Genomic DNA, 21,900 nt, shown 5'->3' with positions numbered 1-21,900 from the left:
GACAATACCAGGTAGAGAAGTAAATCTGTATATACATATATTAATGTGGATTTCGTTATGTGTGCACATTATCTTTGGCTGCATACATAAGAAACTCATAACAGTTGTCTTCTGAGAGGGGAGCTAGGTGACTAGGTAGTCACCGTAAATACATTGAAGGGCCTTTTATATTTTGTTTCATTTATTTGTATTATCTATTTAGTAGAAGATGATGAATTCAAATGACAGATTACTTTCTCTTGTCATAATGTTGGTATTAAGAAAGTAATAGCTCAGATTATTTGCGAAAATTCTTACGGGCAAGAATAAGAGAGTGAAGTGATAACTAAGAATAGTGGAAACCTGAATATATTTGTTCTTAGAGCAATTGGAAAGGTCATCTGTAAAAGATAGGTAATTCCCAACAGGAAGAGAAAAGGTTTGGGAATCACAAATTTACAATGGTTTAATAAAGCAAATAAACTATTTATTTCAGAACACGAAAGATCTTCAAACTACACTTAATATCTTAAGCATTCTTGTTGAGCTGGTGTCAGCTGGTAAGTTTTTGTTTCTTTTGGTCTCATTTATGTTTGTAAACAGTGATCAACAATGTGTCATGTGTATTTTATTAGGAATTTTCTGGTACTCACATAGAGGCTATTCTGAGTATTGCAATTTGGAAACTGATAATGTCACACTCACTTCTTGTTACTTTGATTTGGTATTTTTCCGTATCCCTCAAATTACCCCTGAAGCCCATGTGTTTCAGAGCCTTGAACATAGAATTTTGGGATCATTTATATTTACTCTCTGTACTATTTTCTAATAGAAATAAATGAAATATAACAGAATTTGATTTTGATGGTATTTGTTTGATTTCAGAAGTCATCACTTTAAGTATTTCTTGAATGCTAACAAGTTGCGATATCGGAGGATTCGCTGTTTAAACAAATGAAAACTCTTTCAGGTGGCGGTCGAAGAGCAAGTTTCTTAGTGGCCAAAGGTGGTTCACAAATACTGTTACAGTTACTTGTGAATGCCAGCAAAGACTCTCCCCCTAACGAGGAGCTAATGGTACATATTCATTCTGTTCTTGCGAAGATTGGACCGAAAGGTAAGGGCTTCACTTGTGTGATTATCTAATCTGGAACCATCTTTGTGACATGGATTCTGTGTGCCTTGAAATTGGTCAATTTTTTAAATCTAAAATGCTACTGCCTTTTCTTGGTCTTAGTCATGGAATGACTTTATAGTTAATTAGTGACGTGCAAGAATTGAGGATCCTAAATTCATGAGGAATTCCATTGCATATGGTAGAAAAAGGAAGAAAAAGATGTCAGAATGCCAAGCATGTCTTGGTGTGTGTGTAAAGGATACACATAACATGGGTATTGTTGAGGCGAGAAGATGGGAATACTTTGAGGAACCTGGAGGTAAAATGTGTTTGCTTTTCATTAATAGTCATATTTGCACTGCACAGTCTCAGTGCCCAAGAAACTTACAGTCTAGTTAAGAAGACCAAAAGAGATGTAAAAAATTATAAGGCCGATTATTATAATGCAAAATATTGAAAAACGCAAATAGAGAAGACAAAGGAGGAAGCTAATTTAGGTTAGGTTAACAGATAAAGGCATTTATAGTTGTCTTTCTGTACAAAGATTAAAATGGTTTCCTAAATTCTTTGAATAGTGATTTTTAAGAGTTATGCCATTGCCTTGTAGCATACATATGGGTTTTAAACTTTGAAGTATTTGGTTAAAATGCTTATTCTAAAAAGTGTGTATGTGTATGTATGTTTATACAGTTTATGTATTTATATTTCATGCATATCTTTATGTATTGTATAAGTATTATTTTTAATAAGTTGTCTTAAAGCATTCCTGAGATAACTTTAATTTTCCAGGTATCTTAGGGGCCTTAAGACTTAAACAAATATAAAGTTTATTTAAGAAATATGTTGTTAGCTGTCTCTTATTTTTCTTTTCTTTTTGTTTGAGATTTAAGGGCTCTCCTCTGAGATTTTTGCTGAAAATGAAGAATAAAATGAGAAAATCTTACTTGATGAATATTGTTATATCATGTTTCCTCCTCTATTTAGAACCAGATTATCTTTCTTCTGCTTTACATGAAATTAAATTAAGACATTGATGTATTTAATTTATATTTGCATTTCTTTAACATCTCTTTCATGTTGTAGCTCGTTTAGTTTCTTTAATGCTTTTAAATTTGTGCTATTTTCTTTATTGTCCTAGTTTTCCATTTTTGTCATTCGAGGACACTGCAGTAATTTTTTGAGTGATTTTTTTATCCTTTCTTTTTTCTTGTGAGAGGAGAATAATTTTCCCTCAGGAATATTTAATTCTTTTTGACTTAAAATTCTTGTTGATGAAATAATTTTGCTTGCTGGTCCTGCTTACTTTTTTTGTTTAAACTCTTAACATTGTTAAATTCTTGTTATTCAGGTTGTTTTTAATATTATAATCTCTTTGTGAGGATAAAAATTAAGACCTTCTCTTCCTTTTCTGTGTTAAGAATTAGATCCCTTTAATTTTGTAAGTTATGTAAATGTCTAACCACTATGCTGTATACTTGAAACTAATATAATATCGAATGTTAACTGCAATTGAAAAATAAAAACAATTAAAAAAAAGAATTAGATCCCTTTAGAAATTTATTTGGTAATGTTTGCTAGATTATTTTCTATGTAAGTTGATCATTTATTAATTTAAGTCTTTAATTTAACCATGTGATGGTATTCTTTTGAATATGTGGAACTGGACAGACATATACATACGTGTAATGGATCAGTTCATATCTTCCTGTCATGACAGTCTAAGTGTCGGGCTACTCTAACCCCTATCCCTCTGCCCTATCCCCTCTCCTGCCTCTTAGTACTTTGTTTCAAGCCATGTTAAAAGGTCAAGGGAATATTTTTAGAATCATACAAGAAATTGATTATACCTGTAGATATTTCAGGGCAACTTTACATTAGATAATATGAATTCATAATACAAGTTTTAAATATCTCATTGCTTTATGACCTCTTCATTTCATTCAAAGTTACCTATGAATAAATTGTTTATTTTTTTTAAACAGACAGAAAATTTGGAGTGAAAGCTAGAATTAATGGAACTCTGAATATAACCCTGAATTTGGTCAAACAGAATTTGCAGAATCATCGCTTGGTTTTGCCTTGTCTTCAACTTTTACGAGTATATTCGGCAAACTGTGAGTATTTCAGAGCAGTTTTTAGTTAACTCAGTGTTTTGAAGTTACAGAAAATGAAAAGTTAAAAGTACCTTAATTCCATAAATCTCTAAAATTTGTGGACAAAGAAAGATACTTAATACGGTTCTTTATAACTCCTAACACTACCACCACCAAAGTGATCTGGAGTGAGTTGACAAAGTCTTGAGGATTCTCATTAATTCCCCCAGTGGGTAAAGGCCTGTAGTGAGGGGGAGGAGCTGGTGGCCTGTGGGAAAGATGTGGAAGAATAGGAGGGTATTTGGCAGCTGGAAAAACTGCTGTGTTTGGATTTTCGCAAATGAGATGAAAGTTGAGAAGGATGGCATGTGGTAGCATAGTCACCTAGAGCTAATTATCTTCAGCAATCATCAGGGAAGTAGCAGAACAGAAAATAAATAAATAGTACAGGAGCCTGTGAGGAAGCTGGAGAGAAAAGGGATCACTGAGAGATAGCATCACATAAAATCTCTCTCTCTCTTTCTCTCTCTCTCTCTCTCTCTCTCTCTCTCTCTCTCTCTCTCTCGTTCTCTCTCTCTCTCTCTCTCTCTCTCTCTCTCTCAACCCCATAAACTATGGATTTTATTTCTATTCCTTGACTATGGAATTGGGGTGGTTAACAAAACACCCAAAATTGTACATATTGTTGCAAAAACTCATTGCAAAATAACGATAAAGTGGTAGATGTGTGCGTGTGTGCATATAGGTATATGTGTGTGTATAAATTTATATGTATGTTTGTGTGTATTTATATCTATACTTTGTCAGTGTGGCTAAAGGTGTCCTCAGAGGAAAATAGCTTTGAACACTTAAATAATTAACACATAATTAAAAAGAACATAAGGAAATGAATTTCCAAAGAAGTTAGGAACAGAGCAATAAACTTAAGGAAAGAAGAGGAATGAAATAGTAAAGAAAAAACACCCAAAACCTTATAAAATAATAATAAAAAAATAACCCAGCTGATCTAACTAAATAAAACAATTGGATTACAAATAAAACAGATAAACCACTGAATACCCCCACTAAGAAAAAAGGATGGCAGCACAGACAGATATTTAAAAGGTATACTGGAATAATAAATAGATACAGAGGAAATTAAAGTCCCATACAACACCTTAGGAGCTACATTTTTGGTAGCGTTTTATTGAGTTAACCACTAGATGTCTAGTAAATGGTTTGTAATTCTTTAAATAATGTTTAAATAATGTTCACCTCTTACTGCAACTCCTATCCTAGCTAACTCCTCCTCATTTGTAAAGACTGAGTCAGGGCATCAATTTCTCCAGAAATGCCTGTTTCACTGTGGATTTAGGGACTCCTCACTGGTGTAACCTCAATAGCCTACAAGTCTTAAGCTATTTGGAAAGTAATTTAGTTAGTATTGGTTTGTTTACTGTTTCTGTCATTCTCTCCTACACTGTGTTTTCTCAAGGCAGACATTGTTTTTGTCTCAGAATCCCCGTGACGTGGTATTTAGTAGAGTTCACTAAATTTATTGAAGAAGCAAATGGAGCAACTTAAAAGTATTTTTTGTAGTAATATTTTTTTAATACAACTTCTTTTAGAATTTCTCTGCAATTTCTCATAAAAAAATTAAGCAAAAAACTTTTTTTCAAGTGATTATCTAAAGTGGACTTTATAAGGGACTTGGGTTCCCATGTACTAAACAATTTGTATATGTTTTTGGCTATGTATCAACAATTCTATACATTTCTACTTACTAAAGTTTTTAAGTCATTTTATATCTTTTTCTTCCCCTCCCAGCTGTGAATTCAGTATCCTTAGGGAAAAATGGAGTTGTGGAACTGATGTTTAAAATCATTGGACCATTTAGTAAGAAGAATTCGGGTCTTATGAAGTGAGTAAATGTTTTGAGTGTAAATAGAGGTATATGCTTTAATTATTCTGGGCCTCATCATCTTGATCTGTACAATTAGGAGTTGAGTTAAATTGTACCTAGGGTCCTTTCTTAGTTCTTAATGATTTTACTATGATAAAGATTTTCTTTAGTATAAAGTTTAATCCTCAAAGGTATATCAAAATTAGAAAACTTTAATTTTTGGAATATAGTGTTATGGAATTTTAGACTTTGAACATTCATAGATACTGTAAGAGGAAAAAGATCATTTATACAGTATCATTCATTCAGAAACATTCATTGAATGCCTACTATATCCCTTATCAATTTTGTAGTCTTTTAATGACTACTTCATTCTCACAATTATCTGAACGTATTTTAAATTTACACATTTCTTTTTTGCCAAAATGTTGTCACTCTTTCTTTTTTCTCATTTTGGAAACTATATTTGTATCGATTTACATATTCATTTTTGGTCTTCAGAAAATAAAAGCAGTTTTCAGTTTGGTTATATTTAGTATTTTCTTAAGCCATATTTGAGGTCATTCTTTAAAAATTTTTTTTATTATGGAATTTTAAAAATATACATAGAGTTTATATTGTATTAAACTAATTAATTGTCTTGAATTAGTTATATTAGTTATTATATTCAGCAGTTGATAAACATTGTCATTTTTCGTCATTTATTTCCTTCCAAGCTTTTGTTTATTTTTTTGGGGGGTATTTTGAAACAAATCTTAGATGTCATTTATATGATATCTTTGCACCAAACTTCGTAATTTTTTTTCAATCTAGTGGAACTATGGAACAAGCATGATGGTCTTTGGAGTCAGAAAGAACTGGGTTTATACCCCTCTTTTGCCAGTGTTGAAGAATAAACATCAAGGATTAGAAACTGTCAGAAGCCCTTTGATTTGGTTCAAATGTGTTATAAACAACTGCCAGCAGAGAGAAAGACTATTTCTGAAAGTAAATTTTTATAATTTCGAATGAAGATTTAGCTGTAGATGGTAAAATCCTGTGAGTACATTGCAAGTGATTGCATCTAAGTGATTGTATTGGTTTCCTAGGGCTGTTGAGACTAAGTGCCCTTTTGAGTGTAAATTTGATGGTTTAAAATAACAGAAATTCATTATCTCAGAGTTCTGGAGGCTTGAAGTCCAAAATCAACTTGTCAGCTGGGCTAATGTTCCCTTTAAGCATTGGGAGAATATATGGGAGAATCCTTCCTTGTTTCTCCTAGCTTTTGGTGGATTGCTGGCAATCTTGGATGTTCCCTTGGCTTATTTCAATCTCTGGCTCCATTGTCACATGGTGTTTTTCCCTCATGTGTCTGTCTTTAAATAGTCTTTCCTCTTCTTACAAGGATACCAGTCATGATGGATTAAGGGCCACTTACTCCAATATGACCTCATCTTCACTAATTACATCTGCAACAACACTATTTCCAAATAAGGTCACATCTGAGGTGCTGGGGGTTAGGAATTCAGCATATGTTTTTGGAGGAGACTGACATTTCTGATTTCATAATTTTCTTTCTCAACAGAGAAATTCAACAAGATAAGTTCAGTTTCAATTAGTTTTTATAGGACCCAAGGCATGTTATAATCTGAAATCTTTAGTTCCCTTATTCATAAAATGGGCCAATTCTCTGGACCAGGATTATGTTAAGAATTAAACTGGAAAACACATTTTGGAGGCACCTAAAACATTTTCTGGCATTTATTCAAGTCTTGCTACACACATCTTTTTCATAATTTGCTGTTTTACTTGAAAGACCATTTAGTTCTTTGTTTAATTTTGACCAATTTAAAAGCCATATTGTACAGTTTCATGTATATTTTATTGCACAATTATAATTATGGAATGTTTTTTACTGATCATTCAGTGCTATGGAAACTTAGCATGTAATTTTATAATTTTTATTTACTTTTAACTTACCATTACCAAAATTTCACATTATTTTGAGAGTTTGCAGGCATGAATTTATATATTTTTAAAGCATATACTTTTGTTCTTATTTTACAAATGTTATAAATAATGGTTTATATTTATCAAAAAACCAAAGTATAGTTGTTAACGACTTGCTCTAGAGGGTAGCAGTAATGAGCACTTATTATAAATGAGCACATGCTCAGTGCCTAGTCCTGGATTATTGTTTCAGATGTAACTATAAACCAATATCCATCTTAAATCTTCTAATCAACATCTGATAATGCTGTGTCTCCTTTACCACTAATCTATGCAGCTTTTACTTTGTTTTTGCTTTGAATTTTGTGAGTATTTTTTTCCCCACAGATGTCTACATTTTATTACATTATCTAGGTTGTAAAATTATCTAGGATAAATTTATTTTCTACTTTTATACCCGTGAAGAACCTGCTACTGTGGGTATCTAGTAGGCATTCAACAAATGCTTAATGATGAGTGAAATGCTTAAGTTTGACAATGTACATATTTTTATGCAAATTAATCATAGTTGTTGAAATCTTACTAAGAGGTACTATAGTATGTAGCCTTATGTTTATAAAGTTACTGAAATTAAGTAACCATTTCTTCAGTAATTCTTTTAAAAAAAAACCAATTATAGGTTTTCCATAGTGATGTTATATGTTTTTAAAGGTGATTAATAGCAGTTGATTTCAGTGTATGTAACAGTGTTTATGTTCAAAGAAAATATAAGTAACTTCAATTTTTTAGGCTATTCCTTTGTCCTCGAATGGGCAGTAAGAGTTTTTGAGACATTAATTAGGTTCATTATTCTCATTGGTGCCTTACGACTGAAAAATGTTAAGGGCTCCTACTTCTTCTCCCCAAACCTCCTATTTGCAAAATATTTTACATTTATTATCGCCTTAAATGTTAGGATTACTGCTTGATAGAGCTAAAATACTTTATAGTCAGGTAGCTACAAATACCTATAGGATTTTGTAGTTATGAGCTTTATTTGTGTTAAAACTTGTTTTTGTTTTAATTTCTTTGTGAATTAGGATCTATGATTCTTAACATTCCTGTGTGAACTCTGTCAGGGTCACATATAATTATAATAATTGATTTCATTCATTTAACCTCTGACATAAAACTTAGATATTGTTAATTTTCTTCTTTAAAATTTTTTTTGGTGCTCTTCCGTTGATAGTTCAATCTTCCTTATATTTGATTTTAACCTGAAAGGAGAGATGCATACAGAGAAACACCATATGTAACTGACTATAACAGGAATGACTTTTGGAATAGATAATTACTTTTCTGAAAAGATTGTATGAATTTACTATTGTAGATTAATTTTACTAGTTTTGTTGTTGTTTGTGTTTTCTCATGTTGACAGGGTTGCTTTAGACACTCTTGCTGCATTGCTAAAATCAAGTAAGTTTTTAAATACTAGACATACTAGATACTATTTTTTTGAGAATTTATCTACAATGTTAAACTGGAAATGTAGATTTAGTCTATAGTTATAAAGCTGGTTTGTAATAATTTAATGTCAAAGTTGATTTTATCTTTTAGTACGGTTGATGTCATAACTAATGTCTCTGTTTATTGAGCTATAATTTATTCAAGTAGGTTGACTTCTTTTTTCTAAGTTGTTACTAGTAAAACATAAATATCTCTGTTAGTAGAGGAAAGTAATATGTAAATATTACATAAGTATACTTTTTTAAAAAGTGAAGCTAATCTGGTATTGAGAATGTTTGCTGTGAAGAGTATGTTACTCTCTCTACGTAACACACATGATTAATTTAGAGCCCTTTTATTAGAAATTTTATTTCTACCATAAATTCAAATTTATAATGTTATAATGACTTTTAATGTAAATTTACAGTTTGCTAAATTTACTGACAAACTAAAGCACTATTTATATTCAAACTTGAAGCAGAGTAAATGTGTCATATCATATGTTGCCTTTGAAGAGTAATTACCTACATTGTTTTTTCTCTCCAAGATACTCAGTATCTCTGTTTTAAATAACAATTTTAATTAGCACCCCCATTTCCACTGTTTATTTGATTAATATCTTATTTAACCACATTTAGTCCTAAAGATCTGGCTTTCATTGTTATTTTCCCCTCAAATTATGAAGGGTGAGACCAGCTTGCCCTTAAGTTTGAATGACCAGAATTGTTTATTTGAATAGTAGCACATGACTGACTGGTATATCTTATAGTTGGTAAAATAATGATTTATTAAATTTAAAAACCACCTGGTGTATTAGTATTATATACCAGAGTATATAAATTCAGTGATCAGTTTTATCTTTGTAATGAAATGTGTGATACACAGTTAGGTTATCCATATAGCTTTGTTTTTATATATGATGTGATAAACGTTAGACCAAGATCAGAGTACTTGGGTTAACTTCAAAAGATATTTGTAGCACTGCTTTGCTGTGCCCTTTGTGGTTCAAATTGTTTAAAGATGATTTTTTAAATTAATATAGGCATATGTTTTTGATTTGGAGTAGATTAAATAGCAATTAAAACTAAACTTTTACTAAAGCTTACTAATTTTCAGAATCACTGATGACAAAGACATTAATTTTAAGTCAGTAAAAACTAAAACCCTCTTAAGTTTCAACTATTTTGTAGAAATCAGTTGTCCTAAGATGACTGAGATCTGCTATCTTCAGTTTTAAATAGTAATCTTCCTTTTACTCCCTCCCTTCTTTTCCTTCAAAGGATGATGGTGGGTAAACATATCTGTTTATTCCATCCAGTGAAAAAGTAACTGACAAGTAGAGTAACTCTTGTTTATATTTAATATTTTTTTCAATTGGCACATGGCACTAAATAGGGTAAATATTTAATGATGCAAAATAATATTAAGTGGCACACTGCATATTTTTAAATGCACTATGACATTTTGGAGCATTCTCATTCATTGATTTCTTTTTTTGGGGGGACGGGGAACAGTAATTTACTTTAAAAGAATAATAAAACTACTGTAATAAACCTGAGAGAGTGTAAAGCAAAGAATGTACACACGCAGTACAGGAAGGCAGGCAGCTTAGCTGTCATTTCTGGAATCTAAATTAGATCTGCAATGTAAAGGGAAACCTAAGTTGTATTTTAACTAGAAAGGGAAGAAGAGACATAGGCTGATTGTGAGTTATGTGTCCTAAACACAGGAATAAAACCGCCTTTACTAAACTGTTTGAATAAAACCCCCTACTAAACTGTTTTAATTGTGCTCAGTTGCAGATTGCAGATAGCTCTGTTCACTTTTCTTAAGGATCATTCAGCACCTGTATTTGAATTACTGGCACATTTTTTATTTGATCTTTAATAAAGAATTTAAAAATTTTCCTGAAATACCATTTAGGCTATTGAGAATTCCAGTGGAAACATAATTTGTAACAGGAATTACAATGATCATAGTGTCTTTTAAGAAGCTCATATTCACAGCTAGAAGCTAAAGTAGTGTATATTCCAGCTGGTCTAAACAAACTGTGTATATTCGTTTAAAATACATGAAACTATTGTAAGTCAAAACTATTGAACTGATGTTATAAATAGCCATACCCTTAGCAAAACTAGGTCTTCCAGATACAGAAGTTTTGAAGCTTTCACCTTTGAACTCCCCAACCCTTCCCCACTATGTGAGTCTCTTTCAGCTCTTTAATGTCAGAACATAATTTCAGAGAGGAATTAATAAGGTTGTTGATTTTCAATGTCTTTATACTTTAGGTATGTATTAGCACATTTGGGAAATGTAGTAATTCTTTGAGGCAAATAAAAGCAGCAGAGCTTTTCTGTTGCATTATCTTAGTGTCCATGCCATGACGCAGGGGATCATTTTATAGGTAAGCGTAGATTAGGAAGAGATCGATATTCCCTTGTAACTGAACAACCTCAAATGGATTTATATTCCACTTGATCTTGTACTCTTTTAATTGGCCCACCCATGTGGTGCTGAGTGGCTCAAGATGTCAACTGAGATATGATTCCCTTGCTGCCATCTTACTTAAATGCACCCATTTGGTTAATAATCTTAAATGTTAACATTTAAAAAATAACAAAATAGGTCAAATTTGTGCATTTGTTTCAATTCTATCCCAATAAAATTGACCATTTACAAAAAGAACCTTTAATGTAGTTTCCATTACATTAAAAAATTAATGATCAGAAAGTACCATCTTCTAATTACATAATGTTCCTTACATTTTATTTATTACAAAGTTGTATAAGTATTTTTAATGTAGCATTGTTTTGCATGGATAGTCATATAATTGTGGGGAGTAATTAAAGCAATTATTTTCAATGGAAAAACAAAGTTTGTAACAAGTTACAATAATGTTATTGGCTTTTAACAAAATCATATTCACAGCTAGTAAGTTAAGGACTTACATATTTCAAAGTCATATAATCAAAGTCAGTATATTTGTAAGTTTTAAAATACATGAAACTTGTTAGTATTAGGGCTACATTAAAAAATATGTAGCCCTAATTGCATTAAAGACAATTTTGTTGTCTGTTAACCACAAAGCAATGTATGTACATATTTCTGGAAAATACTATAACTTGCCATCTGGAACTTATATTTATTTTGTTAGAAAAAAATATTTATGTGGTTGTCATAGTCTTTTGGAAAAGAAGAACAGTAATTCATTACAGTGTTGTGGTTAAATTTTTAATTTGATTTATTCTACCTTTTACTCGTGTCATTTAAAAAATATTCTTTCTCAATTTTCTTTTGTTAAAGAAACAAATGCCAGGAGAGCTGTAGACAGAGGATATGTCCAAGTCCTTTTAACAATTTATGTAGATTGGCACCGCCATGATAATCGGCATAGAAACATGCTCATTCGGAAAGGAATTTTACAGAGTTTAAAAAGTGTTACAAACATCAAGTTGGGAAGAAAAGCATTTATTGATGCCAATGGGATGAAAATTCTCTATAACACTTCGCAAGTGAGTTTTTAATTTTCTTCCTGTTATTGTGATTATGTATTAATAATATGATTTGCTTCTTAGGAAAACTTAATATTTCTAAAAATATTCAAAATATATTTTAAAAATATATTTAAAAAATTAAAAACCAAAAGGCATAATTATTTCTCACATGTGACTGCAGAATGAGTTGGAGAAAGTACTCAATGCATATCTCTGCAGTGTGAGATTTTTCCCCCATAGGTAAAAGGGAGATAAATAAATCCATCCATTGTGCAGGAAGGGATTCCATATAGCCATGTTTTCTAGGATGTGCTGTACGTTAGTTGTATATGTTCTCCTCATCAGATATTTATGGATCCTTTACAGTTGGTAAAGCAGTTCTGTTTGTGAGTATTCTCAATGTCTTCCTTTTTCATAGAGCATTTTAAACAGAGAAAGTACAAAAGTTGAAACCTGAAGTTAGGGATTCTTCTTCTGCCAGCCATTGTAAGCAAACATTCTTGACAATATCTTGAACAAGATTCATTCTAGCATCTGTAGAAGACTGTTAGCTCTGGGGTATAGGGATGTTACAATGCAACCCTTTGTTTTTTGAAGACTATTATTATTAGAAAGAAAACTGTCTTTTTGAAAATTCCAGCCAGTTAATAATATCTCAGTTGTGCCCTCTTGGTCTTACACACAACATATTATACAACCCCTTTCTACATGAGTGTAAAGATACAGAAACACACATTTTGTGTTTACCCTTCCTTTTTTCCCCCTTTTTTTCCCCTAGATCAATCATATACACTTGTTTTTACTATTCCTAATATAGGCAGTGGTGGATATTTGATATATGAGGAAGAGTGGGGTGACTTTGATTATGCCATTTAACATTTCTAAGCCTTAATTTCTCATGTTTTGACAGGTCAAATGTGAAGATTTGTATTAAAAATTGTACAGGGTATTAAAAGTGCCATCTAAATGTCAGTTGTCAATAATAATAGTGTTGTAGACATAGTTTCAAACCCTTACATATTAGCTCTGCTTAAGATTAGGTACCAGGACAGCAAATTAGACTCTTAAAACTTACAACCGTGATATTCAGGCTATTCTTTTTCTTTTTATTTTTAATTTATTTTTATTTATTAGTTTCAGGTGTACAAGACAAGGTAATACTTAGACGTTCATCATTTATTTCCCTCATACTGTGAACCCCCCTCCCCCCATCCACTATCCCTCCGACCTCACACTGAACCATCACATTATATATATAAAATTATAGTTGGCATTCATTAATGTTTACCTTCTGGTGTACAATGCCATGATCAGGTATCCACAGTATCCCTGAGGTGGTCTCCCAAATAGGACGCATGTCCATTGGATACCCAACAAAATCTTTACAACATTATTGAATACCTTCCCCAAATTAATTTTCAAAAAAAACCCTGAGGCCATCTTGTGGTTACCAGCTGCTTCCAAATCCCTTCACCTTTCCCCTTATCCCCAACCCCCCCCCCCCACACCCATCTAACAACTCTTGGTTTTTTCTTTGTGTCCCCAAAACTGTTTCTGATTAGTTCATTCACATAGTCTTTTCTTTAGATTCCATATATAAGTGAGATCATATGGTACTTGTCTTTCTCTTTCTGACTTATTTCACTTAACATAATGTTCTCTAGATCCATCCATGTTGCTGCAAATGATAAGATTTCTTTCTTCTTTATGGCTGCGTAATACTCCATTGTATAAATGTACCACAGCTTCTTAATCCAGTCATCTACCGATGGGCATTTCGGTTGTTTCCATATCTTGGCTATTGTGTAAAGTGCTGCAATAAACATAGGAGTGCATACAGATTTTTGAATTGGAGTTTTGGATTTCTCCGGGTAGATGCCTAGGAGTGGAATTACTGGATCATAGGGTAGTTCCATTTTCCAGGCTATTCTTTATGAATTGAACAGCCAACTTATTAGAGGTGTACTTATTGTATGATAACTGATAAAGGTTCAACCAAATGTACGTTCCTTTTTATTTCTTATACCTTTCTTAATTTTTTTTCTTCTCTTAACTTTTTTTGTGTGCTAGGCTTGCTAAATGCCCCCAAGTCATTCATAGATATTAGTTAGTACTTTGGTGACTATTAGTACTAAAGATGGTACTGATTTTTGATTAGTTAAAATATTAAGAAATAGCACTGCTGAATTTTCCACATGAAGATCTTAACAAAGAGAAACTTCTGAATAGTCAAAGCTATTTTGTAATTATATTAAAGTACTATTTTTTTTGTGATACTTGTCTCGAAAATTATTAATGTATTACTTCATGAAGTAATGTAAAATTGGTTCAATTATTCACCAAAGGCACATTATTTATTTATTTTTCTTTTCTTAAAAAACAGGAATGTTTGGCTGTCAGGACCCTTGATCCTCTTGTCAACACCTCCAGTTTGATAATGAGGAAGTGTTTCCCTAAAAATCGCCTGCCACTCCCAACGATTAAAAGTTCTTTCCATTTCCAGTTGCCAGTTATTCCTGTGACTGGACCTGTGGCCCAGCTCTACAGCTTACCCCCTGAAGGTAGGACCACATACTACTGCCTGCTTTCGGTGGTTCTTGGAATTGTGTGACAGTCACCTTTTCTTTTACTTGTGTCCAACTCCTCAGCAAAAAAAGGCCTTAACATAATAAATTTGCACATTGTATTTTAGTTAACAAATATTTCTTTATATACAAGAAACTAAGGTCTAGTAATTAAGGAAAGAAGTGTGGGATATTGTGTATATATATATAAATGTGAACTGTGAAAAATTTTCAACATCACATAGGAACATCATTTGACATTTATATAAAATTTCAAAGCATAAGAATGTAAACATTACATGTTTAGGTAATTATATTTGGGCTTACATTTGTAGCTCTTTCATGAACTTCATTTTTTAAAAGTTAAAAATACATAATCACCAAAAATGTTTTGGTTTATGCTTAACATTGAATAATCAGAAGTTGGCTTTTTGCCGTTTTCTGTATAATGTTGTAGGTACATACATAGTATAGGAAGTAAGAGTTTAAACTTCTCAATGTGGGGGAAAAGTAGAATATTTTTGATAAAATCTAACAAAATGGAAAAGAGAAAGTAGTCTAGGCTATTAATAGAATTTCTATTTTCTTATCAGTTGATAACTTTTGAAAAAAAATTGAAGGTTTTTATATTTAAAAGCAATTATTTGAAATAAGTGATTTTTCAAGTAATTATAATTAGTTTTATTATGCTTGATACAGATTTATCAGTGGTAATATCATAGCATGTACTTTTATGATTTTATTTAAAATAGTTAATTATTAAAGTATAAGTTTAGTCTACACAAAATGTCAAAATTGATTATTCAGAAACTTCCTTTAAAAGGTTTAAAAATCTAAGACAAAGTCTGGGGCTTGAGTAAGACAGCTAAGTAAAAGCAATGATTTTATTTCTTCTTTCTATTCCATTTAAAATTACCAAAAGACTTTAAAAATAGGGGAAAATCTGTACCGAATCTGAGAACTAGGTAAAAGGAACATTTTCATGGAACAAACATACAATATGCAACAAACATGGTAGAGATATGAATAGTCATAGATTAAAGAAGAGTGTCAACTCTCTACTCACCCTAATATGAAATGCAGTATCTCCGGCTTCGAGTTGAGATACCACTAGCACCTAATTTAGAGGGATAGTCAAGGAGCAGTTGGATCCCTTTCTCTCCTATATCTCATTGTAGGATTATGGGGATTTATGCAGTGGTTCTAACTGGTAGAAAGCTGGTGAAAATTTTCTATGAAATGCCAGGTAGTGGTACTGGGAGGAAGATAGGATATACCTCAGAATGTTCTTTATACAGTGTCTAGAATAATCACATGGATAGATAGAGAAAGCTGACTTCTAGTGTAGTGAATTCACCAAACATGGGGAGAAAAATGAGAGATGATATTTTTCGTAGGGCTCCTTTTCTGACTCATCTCAGACTGCTAGATCACTGAACTAGAAATGGAGATTTATACCGACTAACAAGCCTTCATGATTAAGATGTAAAAGGAGGGTTCTGATAGCAACTACATGCACATAAAGAAAACAACATTTTGCTATTTTCTCCCATATCATTACTTTTTTACTTTTTTCAGCTAGTTCCGTGAAGATAGAACTATGTTTTTTCTTCATTTTACCCTCAGCATCCATTAGATTGCATGAGACATAAGTATGCATTTAACATTTGTTGATGAATGAGTTGAGCTGGCCTCAAGACTTCTTTTCTTCAGTATTAAATGCCAGAAGATAAGTAGCATTTACAGAGATTTGAAGAAAGAGTCAAGATTTCTGAACCTTTATCAGTTGCCCTCCATATGTGAAGGTGATGTGTTCGAGGTATGTAAGGGTATGGAAGTATATTATCCAGGTACCCTGACGGAGGTAATTACATGAAATATTATTCCAGCCACGCCAGTGATGAATTAAGATGTCAAGAATGCAGAAAGACATGGTAGCAGAGTAATTGTATTAAACATTACAAACTGTTCATTATGTAATACTAAACAGATCCTTAGACTTAAATCTGTTGAACTATAGGAATCTATGGATGGACTTAAGAGACTACGAACGCTTCAACATTCTATATAAAATTATGGTGTTTTTTTTTCTTGGAAAAGTTCTTGAGAGCGTCCATCCATCACTGCTATAGAAAAAGCAAGGAAATTGTGCTATAGAAAAGCACAAAATTTTGAGAGTGCTAAATACAAAGCAAGAACCAACAAATCAGTTTCAGTGAAAAGATATCTAAATGGATAAAATACTCCATTAAAGAGAAAGACTTTCAGATTGGGTTGAAAAACAGCTGACCCGTACTGAAGACTCTTAAAACAGAAAGATGGAAAACTTGAAAATAAACAGATTGGCAAATGTGTATCTGTTTTTACCAGCTTTACCAGGTACTAAGACAGAAGTATTACTACCATACAAAATATAAATACAGAACAGAGTGTTTAAAACAAGACGGCAAAGATTATTTTGTACAAGGTAGATAATAGCAAATTTGTCAAATACTAGAGCAAAAGTAGATAAAGCTATAATGATTTGAATAATAAAGAGAGATTGGTAGAAACACAGTGTTAGTGGGTGATTTTAATATACCTCTAAGTTCTTGTCAAGTTAAATAGAAGAGGTTCAACCAATCTAGGTGGATGCTAAAGATGACTCCTGTTAATATATTTGGAAATATGATTGAAATAGATAATATTTTAGGAAAATATGAATAACTAAAATTAACAGTAGAAAACCTGCAATTGAATATGCAGTCAAGTTATCTTCAGTGAAGACACCAAATGCTGATGACTTTATAGATAAATTCAACTTTAAAGAAATTTTCCTATGCTTTATTTTCCAGAGCATAGGGGGAAAAAAAAGAAAAAAAGAAAAGTTTAAAAGCCAGCCTGATGCAGAAATAAAAGACTAGAGAATAATCTGAAATCACCTACATACAGATCATTGTCATTCATGAAAATAAACATAAAAATGCTAATATAATAGCAAATTGAATTGAACAGCTTTTACATGTATAGGGCATCTTGACAAAGTAAGGATTATTTTTAAGAAAGTAAGTTCATTGTAATAAAATACTTTAATTAATAAAATTTGTCATTAGTAGTTCAAAGGAAGAAAACTAATGATTATCAATGATTATCTCAGTAAATGCCCTGAAGAGATTTAATAAAAATCATTATTAGTTCCAGGTAAAATTTCTTTAGGAATCTAGGAATATTTCCCACACAAGCTGAGTATTATCTAACTTAGATCAATAGCCAGCATCATAAATAGTAATGAAATGTTAGATGATGCTTCTCTCAACCATGATTAGTTAATATTATTTTGAAAGCTCTAGCAAAATTAGTAAAATAGGGAAAGGAAAGGTCTTAATCATTAAGAGTGAGATAAAGTTGGTTAATGTCTGTTTAGGATATTACTGTCCATGTAGAAAATCCATGCAAATCAATTATAAAAGATGTTAGGCAAAATAAAAGTTTAATGAAGTACTATTTACAAGATAAGTGAATAAAATTCAGTAGCTTTTGTGTGTGTGTGTGTGTTTTATGTATATATCAACAAAAATCAGTTAGAAAACATAAAGGGAAAGTAAATCACATTTATAAGAGCAATAGCAATACCAAAGTAAATCCCTTAGTATGTACCTTCTAAAACCTTTACAAAAAGTGTTGACTCAGTTCGTTATATCATTCAGATATAGTACAGTTTATCTAACTAATTTCCTATTGATAGGCATTTAAGGTTTATTCCAGATTTTTTGTTTTTACTATAAATGAATCAAGGACACTTTGAAAACTAACAAGGAATGATTTTTATTCCTTGATTTTAATTGTATAATTAAGCTATAATAATTATTTATTGATAACGGTACAAGAACAGATCATTAGAATAGAAAAGAAGGTCTCAGATACTTACCCTAAGCAACATGGCATATCACATTTGGAGTATAAAACCAAAGGAAAATACCACATAAAGGAAAATGTTTGAAAGGCTTTATTAGAAATTAAAAACATTTTCTCTCTGATGCTGAACTGCATTTTCCTTTCTCCTTATTCAAGTAGTCATCTGTCTTGTTTGCCGTTGGCTTTTCTTTCTTATTTCCTTTATTTTTATTTATTATTATTTATTATTATTTCCTTTATCTTTATTATTTCCTTTCTCCTTATTCAAGTAGTCATCTTTCTTATTTGCAGTTGGCTTTTCTGAATTAATTCCTTTTCTTTTTTTTCAACAGTTCTTTTCCAAATGTCTGTTCTTTCCCTGTTTATTCATGACTAACTGCATAAACAGACCCAGGTTACCATATGCAATATGAATACTTATTTTTTTGCTGTTTATTTTCAAAAGAATTTAAAGCAATTTGGTAACTATGTTAGTTAGGAGAGACTGAGCTGCTATTACAAAGTGACGTAGGATAGTACTGCAGTCACTCAAGCGACGATGGTAATAACAGACATTTTTATAGCACATACTCTGTGTTTGTCACATTACATATATTAATTCCTTTAATGCTCATAAGAGCACAATGAGTGGGTCTCTCCATTGTATAGATGAAGAAAATGAGACATAAATAACTCATGTAACTTGGTTAAGGTCAAATAGCTAGTAAGTGGAGGATTTGAATTAGGTGTTGTCTCCAGGGTTCCTTTGCTACACTGCCACAAGGTAGATGTTTTTCCCTCATATATCCTTCTAGAAGATGGGCAGTAATTCTGGGCAGTAAACCTCTGTTCCTTTAGGTCCTCAGAGGGAATGTTTTTTTGTTTTTTTTTAATCATCTCCTCTGGTGGTTTCCTCATGTACATGTAGAAAATGGTAATGAAAGAAAATGGTAAGGGCAGGTCTTTATTTTCTTTTTGTGTGTGTAAAGAATGTGCCCTGGAGGTTGTATTTACCACTTTGCCTCACATATCATTGGCCAAAATTGTTCACAGAACTGTAACTACTGCAAGGGAGGCTGGGGTCTATAATGTCTAGTGAAAACTCAGAATTTCTGTTACCAAAGGGAGGGGAGGAGGACAGATACATGAGGGGTAGGGAGGAGTCTATATTTGCTAAAATAAGTCACATTGGACATGGAAATCAAAAAGAGTTTAAAGAAGGTGTTGTCAGCAAAATAACGGAGGGGTGGGAGTTCTCAGTGTTCATCTCCCCAACAAATACAATAAAAAAAATAAAAGAAACAGCTATAAATCCATGAAAATATGTCAGGGATAGCTCTGGACTACCTTGAAGAAGCACTAAAAAACTGCAGAACACAAAAACTGAGGATCGCCCCATAGAAAAATATGGGAAGCATTTGTATACGTCACTCCATTCCCCAACCCAGAGCATCTCAGCACCAGGGGGGTTCTCCTCAGAGCCAGAAAAGGAGAATCGGAGAACCCTAGTAAGTATCACCACTGTGGACATCTATAGCCTTTCCTATCAAGGTTTCCCAAGTCTTCACCAAAACTGAACCCAGTGACAGAGCGGCCTGGAGTCCCACCTGCTGAATTTACTTAGCAGGGACAGAGCTGTCACTGTGGACCCATGCTGTGCTGCATCTCATTCTAGCTGGAGTCACTTTGGTAAGCCTCAGAGATCCAGACCCCTTTTCCACGAGAGATCTTCATGTTCTCGCACCTTAGACACCAATGGCCACAGCAAGTGCACCTGTGCCCCAGGACCCAAACACTGGGGTAGTTTTGCATGTGCTTCATTCCAGGACCCTAGCTGTGCTACATCTCTGAGTGCCAGCATACCAGATGAGGCAGCAAGAGAAATCGCATTGGCTAGGATTTCCTCCTGTGGGCATAAAGGGAGAACAAGAAAAACCCAGCAACTTTTTGCCTTTGACGTTCTCAGTTGCTGTAGGCACCATTATTACCTGCAGGACCTCTGCAGTATTAGCCACAGAAGACCCCCATAATCTACGCTGGCATTGACTTCAGTTCATGGAGCTACACAGAGACTGTGCTGCAGCCTACCTAGTCAGTGGTCTCACAACCACCTTCAGGTGAAAGTCTTTCCCCACCATACCAATCCATGAAGGCTGGAAGAGGTGACTGTGCCCTCAAATATGCAGACCTCAACACAAAACCCTCAGAAATGAAAAAGCAAGGAAACATGACACTACCAAAGGAACACAATTTTCCAGAGACGTAGAGATCTGTGAGTTATCTGAGATTTCAAAATGATCACAAAGCAGTAAACAAAATGGCAATAGTAAGTTCTTACTTATCAACAATTACTCTAACTGTAAATAGCTTAAAATTTCCAATTAAAAGACTTAGAATGACTGAGTGGATTAAAAAACAAGACTTAAGTATCTGTTGCCTACAAAGGACTCATTTAGGCTTTCAGGACACTCATAGGCTGCAAATGAAGGAATGGAAAAAGATACTGTATGCAAATGGAAATCAAAAGGAAGGGTAGCTATACTTACCATACAAAATAGACTTTAAGTCAAAAACTAATAAGAGGAAAGAAGGTCATTATGTAATTAATGATAAAGGGATCAGTTTATTAAGAGGATATAATAATTGTAAACATATACGCACCCAATATTGGAGCACCTAACTATAATAAACAATCATTAATAGATCTGAAGGGAGATACAGCAATGCACTCATAGTAGTGGACTTCAGTACCCCATTTTCAACAGTGGATAGATAATTCAGATGGAAAGTAAGGAAATAATGGACTTGAATGACACTTTAGACCAAATGAACCTAACAGACATATCCAGAATATTCCATCCAATGGCAGCAGAATACACATTCTTCTCAAGTGAAGAAGGAACATTCTCCAGGGCAGGTCATATGTTAGGTCACAAAACAAGTCTTAACAAATTTAAGAATATTGAAATCACAGGTATCTTATCTGACCACAATGGTATGAAACTAGAAATCAGTTGCAGGAGTAAAGCTGCAAAATTAAACAATACACTTCTGAAGAATCAGTGGGTCAAAGAAAAAAAATCAAAAGGGAAATAAAATAAGTATCTTGAGAAAAATAAAAATGGAAGTACAGCATACCAAAACTTATGGGATGCAGCAATAGCAGTACAAAGAGGGACGATTATAGCAGTAAACACCTACATTAAGAAAAAAAGAAAGATCAAAATAAATAGCCTAACCTTATACTTAAAGAAACCAGAAAAGGAAGAACAAACTAAGCCCATAGTTAGCTGAAGGAAGGAAATAGTAAAGTTTAGAGCAGAAATAAATGAAATAGAGACTAGAAAGACAGAAAAGATCAACAAAACTAATAGTTTGTTTTTAGAAAAGATAAACAACAGCAAAGGAAACAACACAATATTTGCAACCTACATATCTAATAAGAGGTTAAATATGGGTTCAAATATATAAAGAACACATACAG

The 21,900-nt window shown here is 32.6% G+C and overlaps 1 protein-coding gene across 8 annotated transcripts in view; it reads left to right on the top strand.

The window, feature by feature from the left end:
* Positions 1-21,900, top strand: part of AGTPBP1 (ATP/GTP binding carboxypeptidase 1) — a 131,661-nt gene that overhangs the window by 38,749 nt on the left and 71,012 nt on the right. For all 8 annotated transcript variants that reach the window (XR_013994386.1, XR_013994387.1, XM_081065354.1 and 5 more), the window contains exons 5-11: positions 476-539; positions 950-1,096; positions 3,079-3,210; positions 4,996-5,089; positions 8,418-8,455; positions 11,789-11,997; positions 14,363-14,540. Coding sequence is in view for 6 of the 8 variants with exons in the window: in XM_081065354.1 (XP_080921480.1) it covers positions 476-539; positions 950-1,096; positions 3,079-3,210; positions 4,996-5,089; positions 8,418-8,455; positions 11,789-11,997; positions 14,363-14,540 (862 nt within the window). In the remaining 2 variants the exon portion in view is untranslated. The remainder of the gene's footprint in view (positions 1-475; positions 540-949; positions 1,097-3,078; positions 3,211-4,995; positions 5,090-8,417; positions 8,456-11,788; positions 11,998-14,362; positions 14,541-21,900) is intronic.

The sequence above is a fragment of the Rhinolophus hipposideros genome, assembly GCF_964194185.1.
Source record: "Rhinolophus hipposideros genome assembly, chromosome: 11".
Taxonomy (NCBI): domain Eukaryota; kingdom Metazoa; phylum Chordata; class Mammalia; order Chiroptera; family Rhinolophidae; genus Rhinolophus; species Rhinolophus hipposideros.
This window is presented reverse-complemented; position numbering and strand designations above follow the sequence as displayed.